This window comes from Mustela nigripes, chromosome 3, assembly GCF_022355385.1.
Source record: "Mustela nigripes isolate SB6536 chromosome 3, MUSNIG.SB6536, whole genome shotgun sequence".
Taxonomy (NCBI): Eukaryota; Metazoa; Chordata; class Mammalia; order Carnivora; family Mustelidae; genus Mustela; species Mustela nigripes.
Window position 1 is genome coordinate 118986386 of NC_081559.1, and position 21185 is coordinate 119007570.

The window sequence follows — 21185 nt, forward strand, 5'->3', positions numbered from 1 at the left end:
ACACATGGATGTTTAAAGCAGCTTTATTTATAATTGCCAAAATTTGGAAGCCAACAAATGTCCTTCAGTAGTGAATGGATAAAAAAAACTGGTTCATCTAGACAATGGAATATTATTCAGCACTAAAAAGAAATTAGCTAGTAAGCCATGAAAAGACATGGGAGAATCTTAAATGCCTATGACTAAATAAAAGAAGTTAATCTGCAAAGGCTCCCAGCTGTATGATTCCAACGGTATGATATTCGAGACAAGACCAAACTATGGAGATGGTAAAATGTCTAGTGCCAGAGGTTAGGGGAGGAGAGGATGAATATGTGGGACACAGAGGACTTTAAAGGCAGTGAAAATAGTCCGTGTGACATTATAGTGATGATATATGTTCTTATACATTCATCTAAACCCATGCCAAGTACAATAAACACGAGTGAACCCTAAGTTAAATTACGGACTTTGAGTGATTGTGGGATATAAATTTTAACAAATGTAACACTCCAGTGGAGGGTGATGGAGGGAGAGGCTCTTTAGGAAGAAAGGGTATGTGGGATGTCTCAGTACTTTCTGCAAACCTAAAACTGTTCTAAGAGATAAAGTCTTTTATAAAAACAAAACAAGAATCGATGCGCTAATCCAAATGGCTGTGGTGCAACCAGTTCTGAGAAGTGAGGAAATTTTGACAGAAAAGGAGAATCTTCAAGCAGATGTGGTTCTGACACAAAGAGCACAGCCTGAGGAGAAAACACAGTAAAGCAGCGTCTACTGTGAGAATTGCAATGAAAGTAGAGTATACACTTGACAAAATGGACTGGGGCTAGGTGAATGGTCCTCCAGATTAATTATGATCCTTGAAACACAATGATTCCAAGCGTTATTTCCAGGCACCAATTAAACACAAATTTATTTGCCCCAGTGTTCTGATTTCCTCGCCCATTGACCTGGACCTGGACACATTACACCAGAAAGACACCAGCAACAGCATGACCTCCAAGACAGCTGAGAGATACACTTTTGTGATTTTTCCACTCTGTGCCCTCCAAATAGCTCTGGGAAGCAGGACATGTGACTTTTACCTGATAACTGGGACTTAACTGAGGGAAAAAAAACAATAATCCCAAATCCATCAATAAGGCAGAAGTCTACCCAGAGAACGGGATGAAGAGACAGATCAGGGTAAAAGCGAGTGATTCACATAGGCAGAGAGAAAAGCGAGGCAGTTGGAGGCTCAAACAGGATTGGGATGTTTACTCCAAATTTTTTAGTGTAGGAAGAAATGAACTCTATCAGTAACCATACCTGCAACAAGGGAAATCTTCTGAGGCCTGGCCAGAGGAGTTAGACTTTCTTTGGAACTTCTTACATCTCTTTTTAAATAAAAGTTAAAGGAAAAGAAGTCTTGGGAGTCTTTAGATTTGACCAGCGAGGAAATTACTGAGAACCAAGGAAAACTTCTATCTTCAATATTCCTTTTGAATGTCACTTCTGAGAGAATACATGAAAGCTTAGTCGACTGTCTGCGTCCTCTATCACTCTGCAGTTAACGAAACCATTTTCTCCCTTACACGCTAGAATTGCAATGATCTTTCAGGGCCAAAGGAGACAAAGGCAAATCATTGCTTAGGATTTATTTATTTGGGGGAAAATCATAAGGTTTCTATTTCTGTGCACTTGCTTTCACTTACAGTCTCTTTAATGAATCCAGATGAGAAAAGCTCCCAGCCGGGATTTTAGATAATCTGTTGTTATGCAAAAACCTGAAAAACAAAGGTAACTTTGAATCACAACAGGGCAATGATGCTTTGGGAGAGCTTTTCTTTTTCTTTTCTTTTCTTTCTTTCTTTCTTTTTTTTTTTTTTTAATGAATTGTGGATCCAAATACATTTTTAAAAGTATTTCAGTGAGAAAGGGCAAATACAAAAGCGTGTCACTTATGCACGTTTTTAAAGATTTACATGTATATACTTTCTGACCCACGGTTTTTTTGCATTTCTTGTTTTATTTAGTTAGAGATTACAAATGCTAAGGAGAAAAATCACAGAAATAAGTCTTTAAACACATAGGAAATCAAGGTAGAGAATGTATTCATCAAAAAGAATGGCACAATGATGTATGACTGCAGCAGCCTGCAAGAGAGCCATGATTAACTGGATCCTGTGGATGGCAACCCTTTGTCTACTTTCACTTACAGGCCACCAGCAGTCTTGCTAAATGACAGTTCCATTTGGTGCTGCTGTGGTTCCTGGCTCAGCCAACCATTTGCCTGTTCCCTTTCAAATTCATGCCCATGTCCTTGCTCCAGGCAGATCACAGAGAAGCACATTCCCAGGCTCTGTTGCCAATGGCACTCTGAGGCCCAGGGCCACAGTATTTCTATCCTTCCTTCTACCTGGTCTGTTCTGCACCAGAGTGGGTTCCCTGAACACTGCCCTGGCCATACCACTTCTTCCCACTGTGAGGAGAGAAACTGTGACTAGGAAATCACCAGCTACACTTCATTTACCCAGCACAGCTGAAAACATATTCAACAAAGAGCACATGTTTGAAGAGAGGACGAAACAGTAGTCTGCAAAACAGGAAAGCTCCATGCCACTGATTTCTAGGGACTATGGGAAATGAGCACAAATAATCAAATAATGTGTAGAAAATGTTAACAGCTACAACCAGCCTCACTCTGAGTCCAATTCCACGGCCAGTGCCCCATCTCAAAATTAAATAAGATTATCTGACCATGTTTTCCTAGCAATGTATGGTTTTTGTTTAATTTTTACTATTTTTTCAATTAGGGATTAAGGTAACGAGGGGTCCTCAGGAGTCAAAATATTTTTATGACTTTGGAATTCATACACTTCTGAGTAGATATATTTTTTTTCCTGGTCCTTACTATTTTAGCTCTTTATACCCATTTTCTCCTGCCCCACCCAATTCACCAAACTCAGAAGCAATGACAAGAGAAGAAACAGTGAACAGTTAGTTAGGTTAAGATGGGCGTACAGACAGAAGTCACACAGTAATTGTCATTCCCCAAAAGCCCTAACCCATATCCATATCTCAGGAGATATTGGAATAGAATTTAATAATGGAGAAGTAGCTTGTAGTACATTGCAGCTGAACCCTGGGGAAAGCCACATAATTTGGACAACTATTCACGTGTTTTTTTGTAGGACTATAAACTTACTTCACTATTTAAAACTAGTAGAGCCCAGTGTGATAACAACAGTAAAAACAATGTTGATTGTTCTCTTAAAATATTTTTTTTTTTTAAAGATTTTATTTATTTGACAGAGAGAGATCACAAGTAGGCAGAGAGGCAGGCAGAGAAAGAGGAGGAAGCAGGCTCCCTGCTGAGCAGAGAGCCCGATGTGGGACTAGATCCCAGGACCCTGAGATCATGACCTGAGCCGAAGGCAGCGGCTTAACCCACTGAGCCACCCAGGCGCCCTCTCTTAAAATATTTCTTTAAAAAATTTTATTTATTTATTTGACAAAGAGAGAGAGCATACAAGCAGGGAGAGTAGCAGGCAGAGGGAGAGGAAGAAGCAAGCTCCTTGTAAAGCAGGGACATGGGGCTCCATCCCAGGACCCTGAGAGCATGACCTTAGCCAAAGGCAGCTGCTTAATTAACTGATCCACCCAGGTGCCTCTCTCTTATCATATTTAAAAGGCTGGAAATTGCATCAATAATCAGAGATTAAAAGATGTTATTTATTTTCCAAGCCAAGTAGACCAGAATTGTTGAACAGGCAGAACAAGTCAAGAAAAAAAAAATAATAATATTTTCATCATCACAGATTTTGAAACATGGTATGTAAATGTTGAAAAATTATTATCAAAATTTTTCCTTCATTTGATATAGTGACAAAATGTCCAAATTAATGTTATTTCAACATTAGTTTCTGTCATACATATTATTAGGGTTCCCAAATCAGATATTATTGCTACTTGTTATATCTATAACTATTTGTTTTCAAGTAGATTAATATCTCTAAACCTCAGTTCCTTTGTCTATAAAATGAGCTTATTATTATAATAATTATTATTATTCATCCTAGATTACTATGTCAGTGACAACACCAAAATAGTAGTCATATTTCAGTGGTACTGTTCAGCAGGGGTGCAAAACTGCATGCCTATGCTTTCTTTTTCCTCTTTCTTCTTTCCAACTTCTGTGAAGTTAATCTTCAAAATGCTTCTGCTATTTGTTGAGTTGTACTTGTAGAAATATCACTTTGATTGTTTTGCCCCCAATAAGACCTAAAAAGCATCTCTTCCTGTATTGGAAATTTCATATAATAATTATTTGCTGCTAATATTTTTTACCAAAGATATTTGGTTAAAAAGAAAATTAACAGTATCCGTTGCACTGAAATTGATGCAAAGTCTAATCTCTTTCTTGTGACAGAAATATACACATTATCAAACAAACCAAGCCATGAATGGGTTTTTTCAACATTAATGTTCTGAGGAGAGAAAAGTATATCTTCTGCCTGAAATTTAGGTTAGCATCTCAAGACATCACCACTGGAAATCCAAGAGACTTCTAAGGTGTAGAGAAAACCATATTCAGATCCTATACTTAGAGAAAGCTGTTGAAAGAGCCTTTGCTGTAGTGAGGTACATGCGTGATAAAGAAGATATCTCTGGGCTGGTTGATTCGATGCCAGTCCCTGCTGCTCCATAAAGCATGCCGTGTGATGTTGTTTCAAACTGGTATTCTTTCCAAACCAATAAAATGAAATGTATTCTAGTCACCATGAATGTTCTTTATGGCTACAGAATACCAGGGTTTCCTTTCCTTGGTATATTTTTCCTATTTTTTAAAGAGAGATTCATTAAAGCTTCTAAAAGAAAAACCATGCAATATAGAAGCTATATATAGTTTGCCAAGGTCAGTGTGCATATGAAATAAATACAGGGATCCAGCCTTATGAAGAACGTCTAGTCTCACCACTTTGCAATTGGCAAGTGGTAATGGGGAGAAATAGCACAGTTATCAGGTTCTTCAATACCAACCACAAATTATTACACAAAAAGTCATATTTTTATATACTTTGACAAGCATTACTGCAATTTTCTGCCTGTGCATCAAGCTCTAAATTACCAGCTTGAATATTTCAACTTATGTGCCTTCACCAAAGTGTAAAGATTCTTCTGCTTTGTGACATAATAATAACTAGTTTATGACTCTTTAAGAGTAAGGCTTATTGGTAGGGAAAATTTTAAGTTTGGTAAAGGACCAGGATTTTCAAACTAACTCCTCTCTTTATAGGAAATATGAAGATGCATGTCTTCACTTGCCTGTATTGGCATCATGCACCCAGGGAAAAGAACATTCCACACAAGTGGTAGAGGTTGGTATTTATGAATGCAACACATGGGGACTTTTATCAAAGCCTGTAAGTAAAGAACTATCCTAAATATTGTTACTACCACTGCTGAATGCACATTACTTGAGGATGTGTGGTTACAGACAAAGTCATGCTGAATTTGTATAGATTGAGAATTACCTTAACAAAATAATTTAATTTTAATATTTAAAATATTATCTCAACAAACACACTTCAAGGTTATAGGGAGAAGAATTCTAACTCAAAAGAGTGAATGCAAATTTGCCTCATTCTCTTTTAGAAGTCAACTGAAATAATAGCTCAGATGGTCAATACAATAAATAAACCTATAACACTCAAAAGGACAGGATGCATAAGGTTATCAACAGATAAGAGATTTCAGTGAACTCTGGAAAATACAAAATGCATGGAAGAAGGTTGAAAAATGAAACAGAAAAAGCAGAATCCCAGGGAATATATCAAGCAGGAACAATCTGATTGTTTGGGACCCAAGACACCAAACCGAGTAGAGGGACAGGATGGTAAATGAGGTTCACTGAACATGTGGATGGAGAAATGTAATTAATTTGTAGCTGTGGCCAAATGCTAAGAGGAAAAAAATTTATATATATATTTCTTATTATTAAATATATTATTTATCAAGTGTTATATTATTCTCACTGAATATATACACATATATATTTTTCTTATTATTTTTATAGGTTTTTCTCTAAAAAAAAAAGAAATTTTAAAAATTGACAAAGAAAAGTAACTAATTTTGTGTGGAGCAGCAACTGAAGAGGAAGCCTTTCCTTTCACATTCTAGTATTTTAGATGGAGAAATCTGCCATTTTCCTACCCAACTGTCCAAACTAAAATTCTCTTTGGAATTTAAAAAATTTTTAAATTCCCTCCCAAATGGGAAATTTTGGAAGAAAACAGACCTACCTACAAGAAAACAGGAGAAACTTAGACCCCCAACCAATATTTTCAAGTATAAATATCAAGGATCACAAGGCACTGGAGCTTAATCAGGACCATGGCAAAGAAAGACCAAGACAAAAACAAAAAACAAAAAACAAAAAACAACCAACTCCAGAGGAAGCAGGGGAATTCAAAGAACTAAAAAAAAGAGAAATATAACAAAAATACATTGTGATTAATATATTCAGAGATCTTTCAAAAATATGTATATAGTTTTTATTTACATAATAGGGAGAAAACTAAAAGTTAAACCTTTTTTCCTTGCTCGTTCCCTACTCCTTCAAGACATTCATGGATCCCAAGATAACAGCCCACTCTGAAAGGTAGGAGATGCCCTCACTATCAACAGGCCTGTGAGGGCTTCAAGATCTCCTTTGGGGAACAGGAATCACCCCTTCCCAGTTTTCAATGGAGGAAAGCAGTGCTTATTTTTATCAGCAAATCTTTCCCCAACATTAAAGTCAGTGGCTCGGGTTTTTTTGAGGTTATTAGTCATTGTGATGCTAAATCTTGAATTACCGAGGTGGAACTGAAGCCTGATGGAGCAGGAAATGGGGAAAGTTCGCTCCTCCATGACATGCTTTCAGCAAAGCAAGAACACAAATCTAAACAATGAAATTTTACGCATTACAGTTCCTATACTTCAATATGTGAATAAGTCTGGAGTAATGGCATGGAAAAATGGTCGATTAGCTCTTTTTTATCTTTTAATTTTATTAGCCTATTTCATGTATCAGAATCATAGGGCATCCTTTTCAAAACCTACAGACTCCTAATTACAATTTCTTTTCAGATATATTTTAATTCAAACTGATTCCTGATTAAGTTTAGTTACATCATTCTGCACTTTTTCTGTTCGTAAAAAAAAATCCATATCTTGTGCTAAAATAACAATTAATTTGTTAATATAAGGTATTAGAGGAAATGAAGGGCTAGAGTATTTTCATCTGATAAAAGACAATACAAAAGGAGAGTGTCCAACTATTCTTTTGGTTTGTCATTGTCTTTAATAAAGTTTTATTAAACATTCATCTAGAAAAGTTATTTTATTAAACATTCATCTAGAAAAACACACATCATGCTATAAGTATGATGACTTTCCTGAAAGTGAATACAGTTGGGAAAACAGAAAAAGACAAAACTGCCAGGACTCCAGAAGCTCCTTCCTGCTGTTGCTTAACATCTCCTTCTCTCCAAAGGTAACTACTATTTAACTTCTAGCTATTACACATGTTCCTGCTATTTCTGAATTTTAAAAAAAAAAAAAAAAAGTCAAACAATGTAATTTTCAATGTTTGGATTTTTTTTTTGCTAAAAATGTTTGAGATTCATATGTGCTATATATATATGAATATCCAGCAACTTATTTGTCTTCTTCTGTTGTTGAATGCTTGAGTACCTCTAGGGTGGAGTTGTTATAAGTGATGCTGCCATTAATACTCCAGAACACACTTCTGATGCATATGCACACATGTGCATGTCTGTTGTGTCCATAACTTGAAGTGGAACTGATGGATAGGCCATAGGGGATGTGTATGGTAAATTGTGGTAGATTCTGCCATAAGTTTGCAGAGTGGTTTTTTACCACCTTCGTGAAGTGTTCATTGCTTTTGCCCTGTTTTTAATTGGGTTATTCATCTTTTCTCCATTGATTTCAAAGGATAGAATGGTGTACAGTAACTCTGTCTTATAGTACAAAGGTACAGACTTTGCTTCATAGGCTTTCAACAAAATGTCCTGATCTCCTGGGCAGTCAATACATTGTATAAACTGAAAAAGTAAAGCAGAAGCAAAGGAGTCTAAAAAGCCAACACTTACAGTCGCTCTAATTTCAGAAGGTCTCCAAAGGTCTCTGCCTGTAGCGTTTCTATTTGGTTGAAATGAATATACCTGGAAGGCACAAAACAAGTTGGTTATTTCTTGTGCTGGTGAGCAAAATAAAATGTTTGAGGAATTAACATAGCTTCCCTGAAATTCAGTCTGAAGTACTTCAAGTCCCCTCTGTTCTTTACAGTCCTGGGTCTAAAACCTGATGTTCCAATAGGGAACCAAGAGGAAGCACATCCAGAAGCAGTACTCAATGTCACCTCTTCTCTTAGGCAGCACTCTTGAGTATAAAGATGCTACATGGTTAGTGAAGTCATGATTCCAACTCAAAAATTTTTCTAAAGATTTTGCTTACTTATTTGAGAGAGAGAGAGAGAGAGAGAGCATGTGAGAGAAAAAGAAAGAGAAAGCACAAGCAGGGGCAGAGAAAGAGGGAAAAGTGGGCTCCCCACTGAGCAGGGAGTCCAACTCGAGGCTCTATCCCAGGACCCTGGGATCATGACTTGAGCCGAAGGCAGACACTTAACCAACTGAGTCACCCAGGCGCCCCTACTTATTAAAATTTTTAAAGTGAAGCTAGGATAATAAGACACGTTACACGTGCCCACATGCTTATTACATTTCAGGATAGAGGGAAATGCTCCTGCTAGAGAAGATAAGAAATGACCTATTTTATGTAATATGATGACTATTTAAAATGAATTATTTATGCTTAAGGATATATACAAAATAATGTATCTTGTTTTAATCCATTTAGAACTAGACCTTTTCAGTCCTTGGTAACCCCTTATGCAATTGATCCAGTAGAAATTTCCAAAGCTGCCATTTCAGAAAGGCTTCTCTTGAAATAATAAGCAGCAGAACTGAGGACAGAAAGTTTCCCTTTCTCTCAGAAATTCTGTGATGAAATGGAGAAACATTCCTTGAAAACAGAGGGCTGAGTAGAGGAAATCTTAGATCCACTGCTAAGGCTACATAGTTCTCTACAAAAATTTAAATATCCACCTTGCACCTGACTTCTAAAATAGCTTGATCAAAATCATTGAAATGAAACCAACAGCCTCATCCAGTAGTCTATAGTGAACTGTCTGCAGAAAGCACCTCAAACATAAAATTTGCCATGAGAAAGAACAGACCCAGTCTCATACTGAATTATGTCCAAACCAAGGAACACAATAAATTGCACTTGACTTAGTCAACAGAAAGTTATTTGACTTGAAGTGAGGACACAAGAAGAGAAGCTTTATATTTTATATGTTTGCATTAATTATTTATTTAACCACAATTAGAATTACTTAAAAAAAATAAAAACATTTTAAAGAAAAGAAACATCTAATTCATTCATAGGCTCCTTTCTTATTAAATCATTATTACAGGATGAGCACTTTAGACACCAATGCAAAAGCATAATAATTACAATAAAATGAAGAGGATGTAATTGAAATGGAAGGATAATTTCTGAGTGTGTTAGGATGGATCCTCGAGGCAGTGCTGTACCTTCCCACTCCCTGAAATTTCACAACCTGGCTGATGGTCACAACATTCCTTCCAAGGATTCCACTCATTATAAAAGCAACAACAATGACACTGTGTAAGACATAATTGACTTAATGCTTGCATAAAACAACTTTGTCTTTGTTCTTTATATTACACACACATACTCACACATACTACATACTACCCTCTAAAAATCCTTACTTCCGTCATTGGTCTAGCACACAATGGAGGAGGTAGAGCCTGGAAGAGTTCAAGAAAGAAGGGATGGGAATGGGGTGTTCAGGGTAAGACCACGTGTGGGAGGAAGGAAGGGAGAGAGAGGAGCTTCAGCAACCACATTGAAGAAAGTTTTGGAAAGAGGCCATTTACAGGATTTTTCTTTCCAAGTTAAATGCATTGCATCGTTGGGATTTCATGCTTACTAACATAGAGTACAAATGGACACTTCATGACGACTATGAATAAATGCTGATTAGGGCTTCAATTTTAGCAGGAACTAAATAATAATAACAGTAGCAACACAAAACACTATTATTCCACATGCATTACATGCATTTAGTCATTTTTATTAACATATAATGTATTATTTGCTTCATCACTTTACACAATTCACAGCACTCACTACACCCTCCATCCTCACAACATTTTTAATCCTCACAACTATGTTGTGAGATGAGTTCTACAAAAATCTACATCATTCAAAGGGAAAAATGTGGTATAGAGAGGTTACAATACTTGCTCAGTTTTGCACAGCTTGGAATCGCTGAGATCACCATTCAGTTTAGGCAGATGTGTACTTTTTTTTTTTTTTTTTTTTTAATCAACTAAGCCTGCAGTCTGGTGGCAAAGAGAGCAGCTGCACACAGATCAGCAGGCAGGCAAAGCACACATGGATGACCTAGTGAGACCTGACCCAACAACATCAAAAGCAAAGGCTTTCTCAGGTAGGGAAATGTCTGCTCCACATGGAGAACTCAAGAGCTAACCAGTAATGAATCCAAGCTATGCACTGAACGAGACCAGGGCTTACAGACATCACTGGAGGCTATGTCTCAGCATGCCTGGCAGCCAATCCTACTACATTAATACCTTCCTCTACTGGCAGGTGTAGAGTCCCTAACTGAAGAAAAGTATCACATTCCAGTTCCTAGAACAACCTAGGAAGCCACAGGAAAAGAGGTCACAAGTCAAGGTCTGTCATTTAGCCACTGAATGTCAAATTTCAGATTTTAAAAGTGAATACTCTAGTTTATGAATGAATGAAGCCCCTGATTTCCCTCTTTCCTACCTTTTAAAATTCTTGAGAACAATTTCTTTATTGGAATTTTTACCGCATAAAAACTGGAGTTTCAGAGAAACACTTCCCATTGGCATCATTAGTCAAACAAGCATCCTGCAGAGCTTACACCGGTATCCAGGTAACTAAAAAGAAGGTATGAGCAGAGCTTCCATTGAGAGGGCTTCTAATCACTTAGTCAACTAAAATCAGGGCCAGAAGACGATCTAAGTGTTAAAATGACATACAACACTTTGTTCAATATCATAGCTACTGTGATGTTAAGGACTAATCTACAATTATATTTTTAATCAATAGATTTTATGATTGTACTCCACAATCACTAAAAATTTTTAAAAATGCTAATTTTTTATATTTAAATATCTTCTTTACAATTTATGCTTAGTAATTCATAGGAAATGCATAGTATTTTTCCAACATGCACATACTGAGAACCTACTAATCACAGCCCTGCTTATTCTCCATTTGAGGAATGCTCCCAAGAACAAATCTCCCAAATTTTAGACTCATCCAAGGCGAAACTTCCACCTCAAATACTTTTAATTGAACTTCAATCTAATATATACTACATGGTAGGATAAGCAACCAGCATTTGCACTGCACAGTTCCAATTTTATACTAATTTGAGTGGTTGTTTGATCCATGTTTATCCTTCCTAACTAGACTCTAAGTTCCATGAAGACAGAAACCCTAATGGGTTTAAGCTCATTTCCAACATCCCCAGTTTCCTAGCACAGGCTTAATGGATAGATATTTATATGTAGTTGATCACTAAAAGAACAAATGACTAGCCAGTACCTTTACACAGGTATTGACTTTACTAAGAAAAAGCTAAAACATTGTGCTTTTATTTTTATTTTTTTTATTTTTTTAAGATTTTATTTATTTATTTGACAAAGATCACAAGCAGGCAGAGAGGCAGGCAGAGAGAGAGAGGAAGGGAAGCAGGCTCCCTGCTGAGCAGAGAGCCGATGCGGGACTCTATCCCAGGACCCTGAGATCATGACCTGAGCTGAAGGCAGAGGCCTTAACCCACTGAGCCACCCAGGCGCCCCAACATTGTGCTTTTAGAACATTCCATGGTATATAAAACAAAACATGGGTTTATGAACCATAATGAAAACTTTATTAATATTGGCTCAACATTCTAAAGGGCACTGCATTTTCTTGAAAAAGAATCTCAACAAATTTTTACATTAACCTTTACTTTTGTAAGTTATGTAATAATATATGTTTTATTGCATTTCCCAAAACCTTATTAGGTGTTAACAAACCTGAAGGACATCTAGCAAATTCCTGGGGCTTTCTGAATTAATCTCATACCAAAGAGACGTTTCACAATCACAGTTTTTTATGAGCATGGATAACATACTTGACAGCTCTTACCTGAGTAAATATTGATTTACACAGCCAGTCCCAGGTATTAGCCTACCCAAATGAGGACAAAAATCTTCCCAAGTTTTACAAAACATGCAGAGCAAGAATACGTGGCCAGAGAATGACAACAAAAATAATAGAGAAAGAATGGTTCTCAGGGAGAGAAGTTGCTGGTATTGATTTAGCTTTTAGCTTGAACTCACTGAGCCACATAAAAACAAATCCACTGTGATGTACCATCACCTTGGCAACCCCACTCTAATGTAAGAGCAGAGATGGAAAGAAGAACACTATATTTATCTGTATCTAACTGCACAATCAAAAAAGAATATAAGTTCAATGCACCGAACCCTTTTGTAAAAAGTAGCTACTTTTTATTTCCTCAAAAGCCTTGAGTTCAGAAAGGAAAAAAGGAACACTGCCAGAGGAGAGAACTTACATGAGTCTGTGTGTGTCTGTGAATATAATTTTCCATGTCCTATGTAAAACGTAAACTAAAGAAACATGAATTGGGAGCATGAAGCTGAGGAGATGTTTGAAATGAGCTCTCAAAAATCCTGCACTTAAAACAGAACTCAGAGAAGGCACACTGAGGTGACAGCTGACTTGGAGATCTACAGTGCCCTGCCTCTATATTCACCAAAGAATTTTTATCTGCTAGATGTACCATTATGACTCTAACTTTCCATATGAATCAGATGGGATTAAAATATGCATTTTCTAGCTTCATTGCACAATATCAAGTATGAATGATCTGTTAGAACAATAAATTATTCATACAGTTTAGGAGTTAATTAAGCATTTGAATGGAGATCTTTATTTCAGAGCATAGTAAATTATTTTAACTGATTTTAAAGGAAAAAATGACTGAATTACCATAATCCATTAGGTTCAAGAGAAAAGCTTTCTAGTACTTTATTTGCATGCTATGCTTAAGTAAATAGTGTAGTCTATCAAAATCTATTACACAAAAGATTACATTTAAACAGTGGAAATTTATATTGTACAAGCTTGTTACATCAAAAAGTTATATCAATCCTAAATTAGAATACTTATGGAAAAAGTCACATTTCCAAATAGTATAGTTATAGTCCAATTCCAGTCTTTATCTCTTTTCACCTGAATTAATAGCCTTAAGTGGCCCTTCTAAATCAAGCCCTTTCTTTCCAATCTACCATATTGAATTATCTGATACCTCTTACAGAAAAAGAGTGCTGATGAAACCAGTCTCTTATTAGGATCCCTAATATCTTCCCACTGTCTTCTGCTAGAATTCAAGGTTTCCCAACATCTAGTGTAAACTTGCGAATGCCCTCCTCTCTCACATGAGTTTAATCACACTCTAACCAAATTTTGATTTTCCCATCTCTGAATCTCCCTTTTTTAACATTAGTGTCTGTGTTTAAAATGTTTTCTCATCCATTTAGAGGCAATTCAAATGGTGCTTTCTCCACTAAGGACTTAATGACTGTTCAGGTCAAAAGTAACTTTACTCCTCTATGATCCTTTAGCGAATTAAAACATTAATAGGCTTTATTGAGTTCCTTTGTAGTGTAAGCCAAGATCCTTGACCTTCTCCGAGATTTGAGTCTGGTTAGAGGTAAAAGATAAGAAATCAATGACCGCAGTCTAATAGGCTGTGTATTATGATAATGTATGCATGGAATGCCACGAGAGTGTGAAGAATCTAAACCAGATTTAAAGGTAGAGAAATGTTGTACAGAAAATAGGATTCTCTAACTAATTTTTAAGGACAAGTTGTACTTACCTAGATACAAAAGAAGAAAGGCAGTTTAGGAAGTGGAAAGACAAGTATATGTGAAGCACAGGAGTAGTATAAAAGCATATGCTTTTTTCCAGAGCAGTAGTTGGACAGAGTCATCTGTGCCTGTAGAAGTCGAGAGGTCAGTAAGGAAGTTTAAACTTGATCCTGAAAGTGATCAGGACATATTACAAAATTTAAAGAAATGGAATTCCTTAATGAATTTTTTTTTAAATTTTAGAAATTTTCTGGTAACGTTTGGACAAAAGATTGGAATTTAGCTAGAAAAAAAAATATGAGCTAGATCAGTGGTTTCCAACTTAGGGTGCTTTTGCCCATACTGGGGGATATTTGGCAATCTGTGAAGATATTTTTGTTTGTCACAGTTGGGGGTGGTGTTGCTATAAGCATCCAGTTGGAAGAGGCCAGGATTATTGCTCCACAACCAATAACACAAGACAGCCCCACAACATTACCTGGCCTGGTTTGACTTTTAAGCAAGGAAAAGTAGTGGTGACTTTGGGTGCTATAGGGAGTACAGACCGAAGGACTGAAGAGTGGAAGAACTACGCTGGAGTCCAGGAAAAACAAAACGGTGGGAAACAATTAAAAGGGTGCCAGAGAAGAGGAAAGAACTAAGTGAAGCAAGTTAAGGAAGACCCTGCAGAGGAGAGAAGGGGTTGAATGGTAGCAATGCGCAACTGAAAGACTCACTTCAAGCAGGAGGTGAAAAAGTGACCCAGTGAAACAGGCTGGGACAAATTTATGAAAATCTCTTGGTATCCAGGAGAGATAGTGAGATGGCTCTTAACCTTTGCCCTCAATTTTCCTCCTTAAGGTAAAAGGCAAAGGTAACTCTGAAATGTCAGCGAAATGTATGAAATAAAGACAGAGGAACACATTTTGAATTGTCACTATAGCAAGCAAGATAAGTTCAGCACATTTTTTATTGTCAACTGCCAGAGCTGTTGTTGAAATTTGACTTTTCAACATTTGAGCCTCATAGTGACTGCCTCCTCCTCAATATACTTTCCACACTGGTTTCCATTCTGCTAAAGGGCTGCTCCTTTTAAATTTCTTCACTGTTTTCTTCTTCTTTACCTAACCTCCTATGAGGGATGCCCAGAGCTAGGTCCCCAGGCTTCCCCCTCTTTTAGCCACACTCAGTGCCATCCAGTCTTGTGACTATGAATACTTTCCATAGTCCAGTGACAACCCGCTGCAGAGCCAGGCCAGACTACTCACTCACACTCCTGCTTCCAAGCCTGCTACCTACCTCATATGTGCCCTTGGCTATCCAATAGACTTCAGGAACTTATGTGCAAATCTGTAGTTCTGATTAGCCCTCCATAACCCATGCCACCCACAGCCTCCTTTATCTCAACTGAAGGCCCTTCCTTCTAGTTGCTTAGGCCAAAATACTTGATAGCATCATTGACTTCTTTCTTTCTGTAAATCCTACATCCAAGTGGTGACTTTCAATAGACCTAGAATGTGCATCCATGTAAAACCTATACTGTTACAAAGTACAGCAGAGACACCATTGCCTCTGGCCTGGTGTATACCAAGAGCCTCCTGACAACTCCATGCCTATCCCTTCCCAGCTTCAGTCTTTTGTCAACAGAGAAGTCAGAAGAAGGCAGAAAATGCAGAAGTCACAGTAACTATTTTAAAACCATCAGATCAATCCTACCACCTCTTTCTTCAAACCCCTGCAGTGCTCACTCAGAACAAAAAGCAAATCACTCACAATACAAAGAAAATCTACTCTTTTGATCTGCAGCATCCTGTGCTAACTGAGCTAGTCTCTTTGCTCTGGCCACATCAGCATCCAAGCTACTTCTCTAACATTCCAGGCATACTCCTAGCTTAGGGTGTTTGTAAGAGTTTCCCCTTTGCCTACTCTGTGCTTTCCCCAGGTGTACACAAGCCTATGTCCCTCCAGTTCAAGACTTGACTCAAATGCCCCTCCTCAATGAGGCTTCCTGTTTTAAATTACAGCCACATTTCCACTTCCCTGGGACAGCTAAGCCCCTTCCCTTCCCTGTTTTTACTCATATACATAAATATATTTTTAAATCTTTGTCATAGCTTACATAATTCTATACAGTGTATTATTTATTATTTTTATTGTTTGTCTCTCCTGATGGATTGTCTTCCCTGACAGATTTGTGCTTGTTTTAGGTGGAAATTAAGAGGTTCAAATGTAGGAAATTGATATCGTCAGGGTTGCAATTTAGTGGCACAATCTGGCCAAAGGTAGTATAAAGGAACAGAACAAGGGTTGAAGCTTGAGGCTTTCATAGTAGTGTAGAAATGAATAAATGAGGGTCCTGGGATGAACTGGCAGCAAGTGTAAAGTGATGTAGGGAAACCCTAGAGAAAATCCACCAGTCACCACAGGCCTTTTACAAAGATAGGATGGTTCAATGGAAGACTGCAAGCTTTGGGCACAGGAGCCCGTAATCACCTCCCTACATGACCCCTTACTCTATGACATTGATCACTCACTTCTCTGCAATATGGAGCTAATGATGCCTTATTTTAAAGTGGTTGAGGACTGTAGATCATATAAAAAAAATCATCTAGAACTCTCTTGGCATGTGGTAAATGTCTATGGCATCTAATTAGAAATAAAGAGCACAGAAGACAGAGAAAATCCATAAAGTTTAGAACTTTAAGCAAGGGTTTGGCATAGGGACTTTTGGGCCAAGGCTTACCACCCATACTCCTGTCCCTCATACAACACTGGTGAGGGTCAAGAGCCAATTAAGAAGCTGTTATTAGTTTGTACCAGCATGCTGTGACTCCCAGTGCAGAGTTCTTTTAAAAAATACTGGAATGGACAACTTGGTTTAATGCTGAGGACAAAACGGAGCCTCTTACTGCTTGCTTCCGAATCTAAATCATAGGGTCCTCCTTCTCAAGTTTATTTTCAGATATCCCCAGGACAGGAGATCACACTCCAAAGCCACTTAGCAACCAGATTGCAAGCCAGCTGCACACAGGATAGAAAGAGGATGGCTGGTCAAGCAATCACTCTGGGTCATCACAGGGTGACTCTGGTTCAAGAATATCAATCATCAACCTACTAAATTTGCTCCTCCATTTTCTGTGAGAAGGTACAAAGGAAATGGCAGAAATCCCCATAATGGAGATGCAACAATCCCTTGTGAAGGATACAGTAAGCTTGAGAAGAAATGTTGGAGAAATATGGGAAGGGGAAAAAGTAGATGTCCCCTTCCCCGGCATACCACATTTATTGTATTTCTTTCAAGTTCTAACTCTAATGCCCAAGTTACTTGCTAAAAATACTTTAGTCGAATTTAAACCCAAGATAATAATGACATGATCTCTCATTTCCTTCATGCACCATAATTTTATAATATTGTCATAGAAGACAATATTCATTGGGACATATTGCTCCTTCTGAGATCAGTTCCACAAAATCTCCTAAATGAGGTATAACACAAATTTTATATATATACCAAAACTTTGAAAGTGGAAAAAGTAGAGAGTATTTCGGATAAAAAGCAGCATAATGTAAAAATTTCAGAGCTCATGCTATGAAGAAAAGAAAGCAACAAAATTAGACCCAGTAGAGGGAAGAAATATGCAGAATAGAAAAGCAAAAACTAAACCTGACTGTGAAGAGAGAAATAAGAAATAAACTTGATATAATGTGTACCATAGGATTTTTAAGTAAGATGACATAGAAAGAAGTCACTGGAAGGACCAGTGGGGAGGGCACGGATTGCATGGAGCACTGGGTGTGGTGCAAAAACAATGAATTTTGTTATGCTGAAAAGAAATTTTTAAAAAAGTATAGGTTAAAAAAAAAAAACCAAAAACCAATATGGACCTATCTTGGCCATAAAGTGTATATTTGTTTGAGAGAGTAGTATGTAAAGAGGGAAATATGTAAGGTAGATTCTAAGGAAATAAAGGACATCTTGGAAGGGTACATGCCTACATGACCTCACACAAAACCCACCTTTCTCTCAGCTTCCAGAGTTTTCACTCAAATGAAATAAATTTCACAAAAACATTAGGAATCTGGAACTTGCTCAAACAGAGTGGGCTGTAACTAGCAGGGTGCTAAGGACCTGGATCCAAGAAGGAGATTAACAGGTGATAAGTGAGGTGAAAGAGAGATTAATGCAAGTTAAAATCTGAAGTGGGCCCCCAGCCAAGTTAGGCTATGTTCTTCCAGGCTGGTCCTTGACAGAAAGTGTCAGGTTAGTTGAAAAAAATTGAAGATGGAAAGCAGTGAGGAAAGCACAGGAGGCCAGCCTTTGATGTGCTTGAGTCTGTGCCTTCCACTTCTTTTTCAGTAGATCTCACTTCAGAAGTTGTGGTGAGATAAACATGAGGGTGGAGGTGGAGGGTGCACATCTGAGTAGCTGGGCAAAGAACCAGAAAAAAATTCTTAGTTATGCTGGGAAGAAAGAATTTACTATACTCTTTAAGATTCTTCCAGCTGGGGAGCGCCTGGGTAGCTCAGTGGGTTAAAGCTTCTGCCTTCGGCTCAGGTTATGATCTCAGGGTCTTGGGATCAAGCCCCACTTTGGGCTCTCTGCTCAGCAGGAAGCCTGCTTCCTCCTCTCTCTGCCTACTTCTCTGCCTACTTGTGATCTCTGTCTGTTAAATAAATAAATAAAATCTTAAAGAAAAATTCTTCCAGCTGTACTAAGAATCAAATTGACATGAGACAGATTAACAGGAGAAAATCAGATTTAGTAGTGTATATACATGACGCTTATAAGAGTGAAGGAGATAGGTAGGGGTCTGAGACTACAAAAGGAAGAAAGACAATTAGCAAGAATGTGACAAGAAGCATTTGAAAAATGGTTGAAAAAGGTTGTCCTATTATGTTGACATTTCTTAGGCAATAGCTCTCTTCCTGGTACAAGCAGGCAGTTGAGGGGTAGGTAAAGAGCCTTTTCTGAATCTGCTGGGTTTGGAGTGCTTTTAACTCAAAATAATGTTCATACCAAAGTGGCCCATTTGGGGACAGCTGACCTTGCTCCTTACACTTCACTCACCAATGTAAACTTACTGATTTCTTTTTATCACCAGACACAAACATGGCATTTGACTACTATATTATTAATAAAGCTTTTCCAAAAGAAACCAAGTGAAGCTATAATAACTGTTACTCAAAAGCCAATAAAAGTCTCTAGATGCAGTATATTTAAAAATTTACCATAAATGTATTTGTTCACAAACATTTGGGAGAACAACGTTTTTATTTGTATGCATGTGTGCCTGCTTCCTTTTATTTTAAATTGGCTTCAGAAGCTCAAGTTCACTTTTTAAATATATACATTTTAAAAGTTAGACTTCAGATTCTTATCAACTCTAAAATTTCATAATTCTCTAAATGTTTTGGACTGGAACAAATCCAATTTCCAGACATGGCGATTGCGACCTAGGGATTTATACCTCAGAGAAAACTAGAAATGTCATTGACCAAAGCTTCCCATAAATGAATATTGTTTTCTCTATGGCCATAGCTATGGTTTTATTCTATTTTTTATTTCTGTATTTAAGACATATACAGATTACAGAAGGCTTGTCAACCATGAATAGACCAGTTTACAATATTTAAAGAACACAGACCTTTTTTTTCTCACTGAGGAAGTTTGTTGCTGTGAAACCATCCATATGTTAGCATTGCTTAGAAAATACATTGTTTCTATCTTGGTTGAAAGCATAAGAAACAAATGAATAGAAGATAAGCTTTTAACATATAGAAGATAATAGGATAGGAAAATATATGAAGAAAAATGATAGTTGTATAAATAGTGAATGAATAAAATTGCAAAGAAGAATCAATTGTTCCATCAGCAAATGTGTTATATTTTGAAATTATAACATTGTTCCTTTCTTTTTAAGCCATTAATTTCATATTTAGTATGAAGTGTCAGATTTCTACATATGTAGGGAACATCACTGGCAAAAGCTTTACAAATGCAAAAATTGAGACTCTGTTAGGTAGATTTAACACTATGTTATGAAAAATTACATTACTTTATCATTGAAATAATTATAACATAATTATTTGTAATACACCAATCTTCTTTGCACCTTCCAATAGTACAATCTAAATTCTTTCTTATACATAGGATTAATAAAGGAATATAACAAATCAATTTAGGCTGCTAAACCTCCAAAGATGCAATAATTCAAACAAATGACATCATCTAAAATATCTCCATTGCCCACGTACGTTGTGTCAACCCAAGTTGAGTCTAGGCAACTGGGTAAGACTCTCCATGTCTCTATGGAGAACCTGAAGATCCAACAAGTACAGTCCTGGGAATGGAGACACATTATAAACCTGCACTGAAATCCTTCATTCCTGAGTGGAAAGTTTTCTTTATTGCCTTCAAAATGTTTGCATTTGGGCTGGCCCATCACTCAGGAGTATTCTTCAACTGTAGCTTAAATTTTAAAAACCTTTACCTAAGGTTTTGCTTTTGTCTGTTTCTCCAATCAGGATATTTGGCAGCATGAGACCAGCCCTTTGCTTTTGCTCATTACTGTATTCCCCAGAGAAACTGAGTATTGTAGATCCCACACCAGTGTTTGGCATAGGTTGAATACTCAATATTCAACATGGTTGAATGACTGAATGTTCTTTCAGTTTCTTGGCAAGTCTTCTCTAGACTAGACTAAAATTGGATGTAGCTGATTTTCTAGGTTCTGATGGTGAAATCACTTCTGTAAAACACCTGTACCTCAGCCCCACCACCTTGTCTGTCTTTAGGCTTAGGAGGACTTAGGGGACTCAGGAGATCCCCCTCCATAGCCTCCCATTTGGGCTCCCAGTCCTCAGTCTTCCTTGTTCCAATTCTCCCTTCACACACCTAACATAAATTCATATACAATATTCTCCATACCATGGTGCTAGCCCAGAGTTTCTTAAACTCAGTCTGCAGACAAATTCTTGGGGCACTGCACTATGATGAGATTGATAACACAACTCTTAACTTACACTTTCAAAATGGCATCAGCCAGTGTCCCCTTCCATCATTCCTGTTCACTCTACTGTACTTAACTACCAGAATAATCTCTCCCATAATTTTCCTCAATTTTCTACCTCATGTGAGGTGCCTTG

At 37.3% G+C, this 21185-nt stretch overlaps 1 protein-coding gene across 1 annotated transcript in view; it reads right to left on the reverse strand.

The window, feature by feature from the left end:
• The window catches only part of PXDNL (peroxidasin like), a 479104-nt gene that overhangs the window by 167824 nt on the left and 290095 nt on the right, over positions 1 to 21185 (reverse strand). Inside the window, exons 5-6 of the mRNA XM_059394566.1 lie at positions 8121 to 8192; positions 1677 to 1748 (exon numbers count right to left, since the gene is read on the reverse strand). Coding sequence (XP_059250549.1) covers positions 1677 to 1748; positions 8121 to 8192 — 144 coding nt within the window. The remainder of the gene's footprint in view (positions 1 to 1676; positions 1749 to 8120; positions 8193 to 21185) is intronic.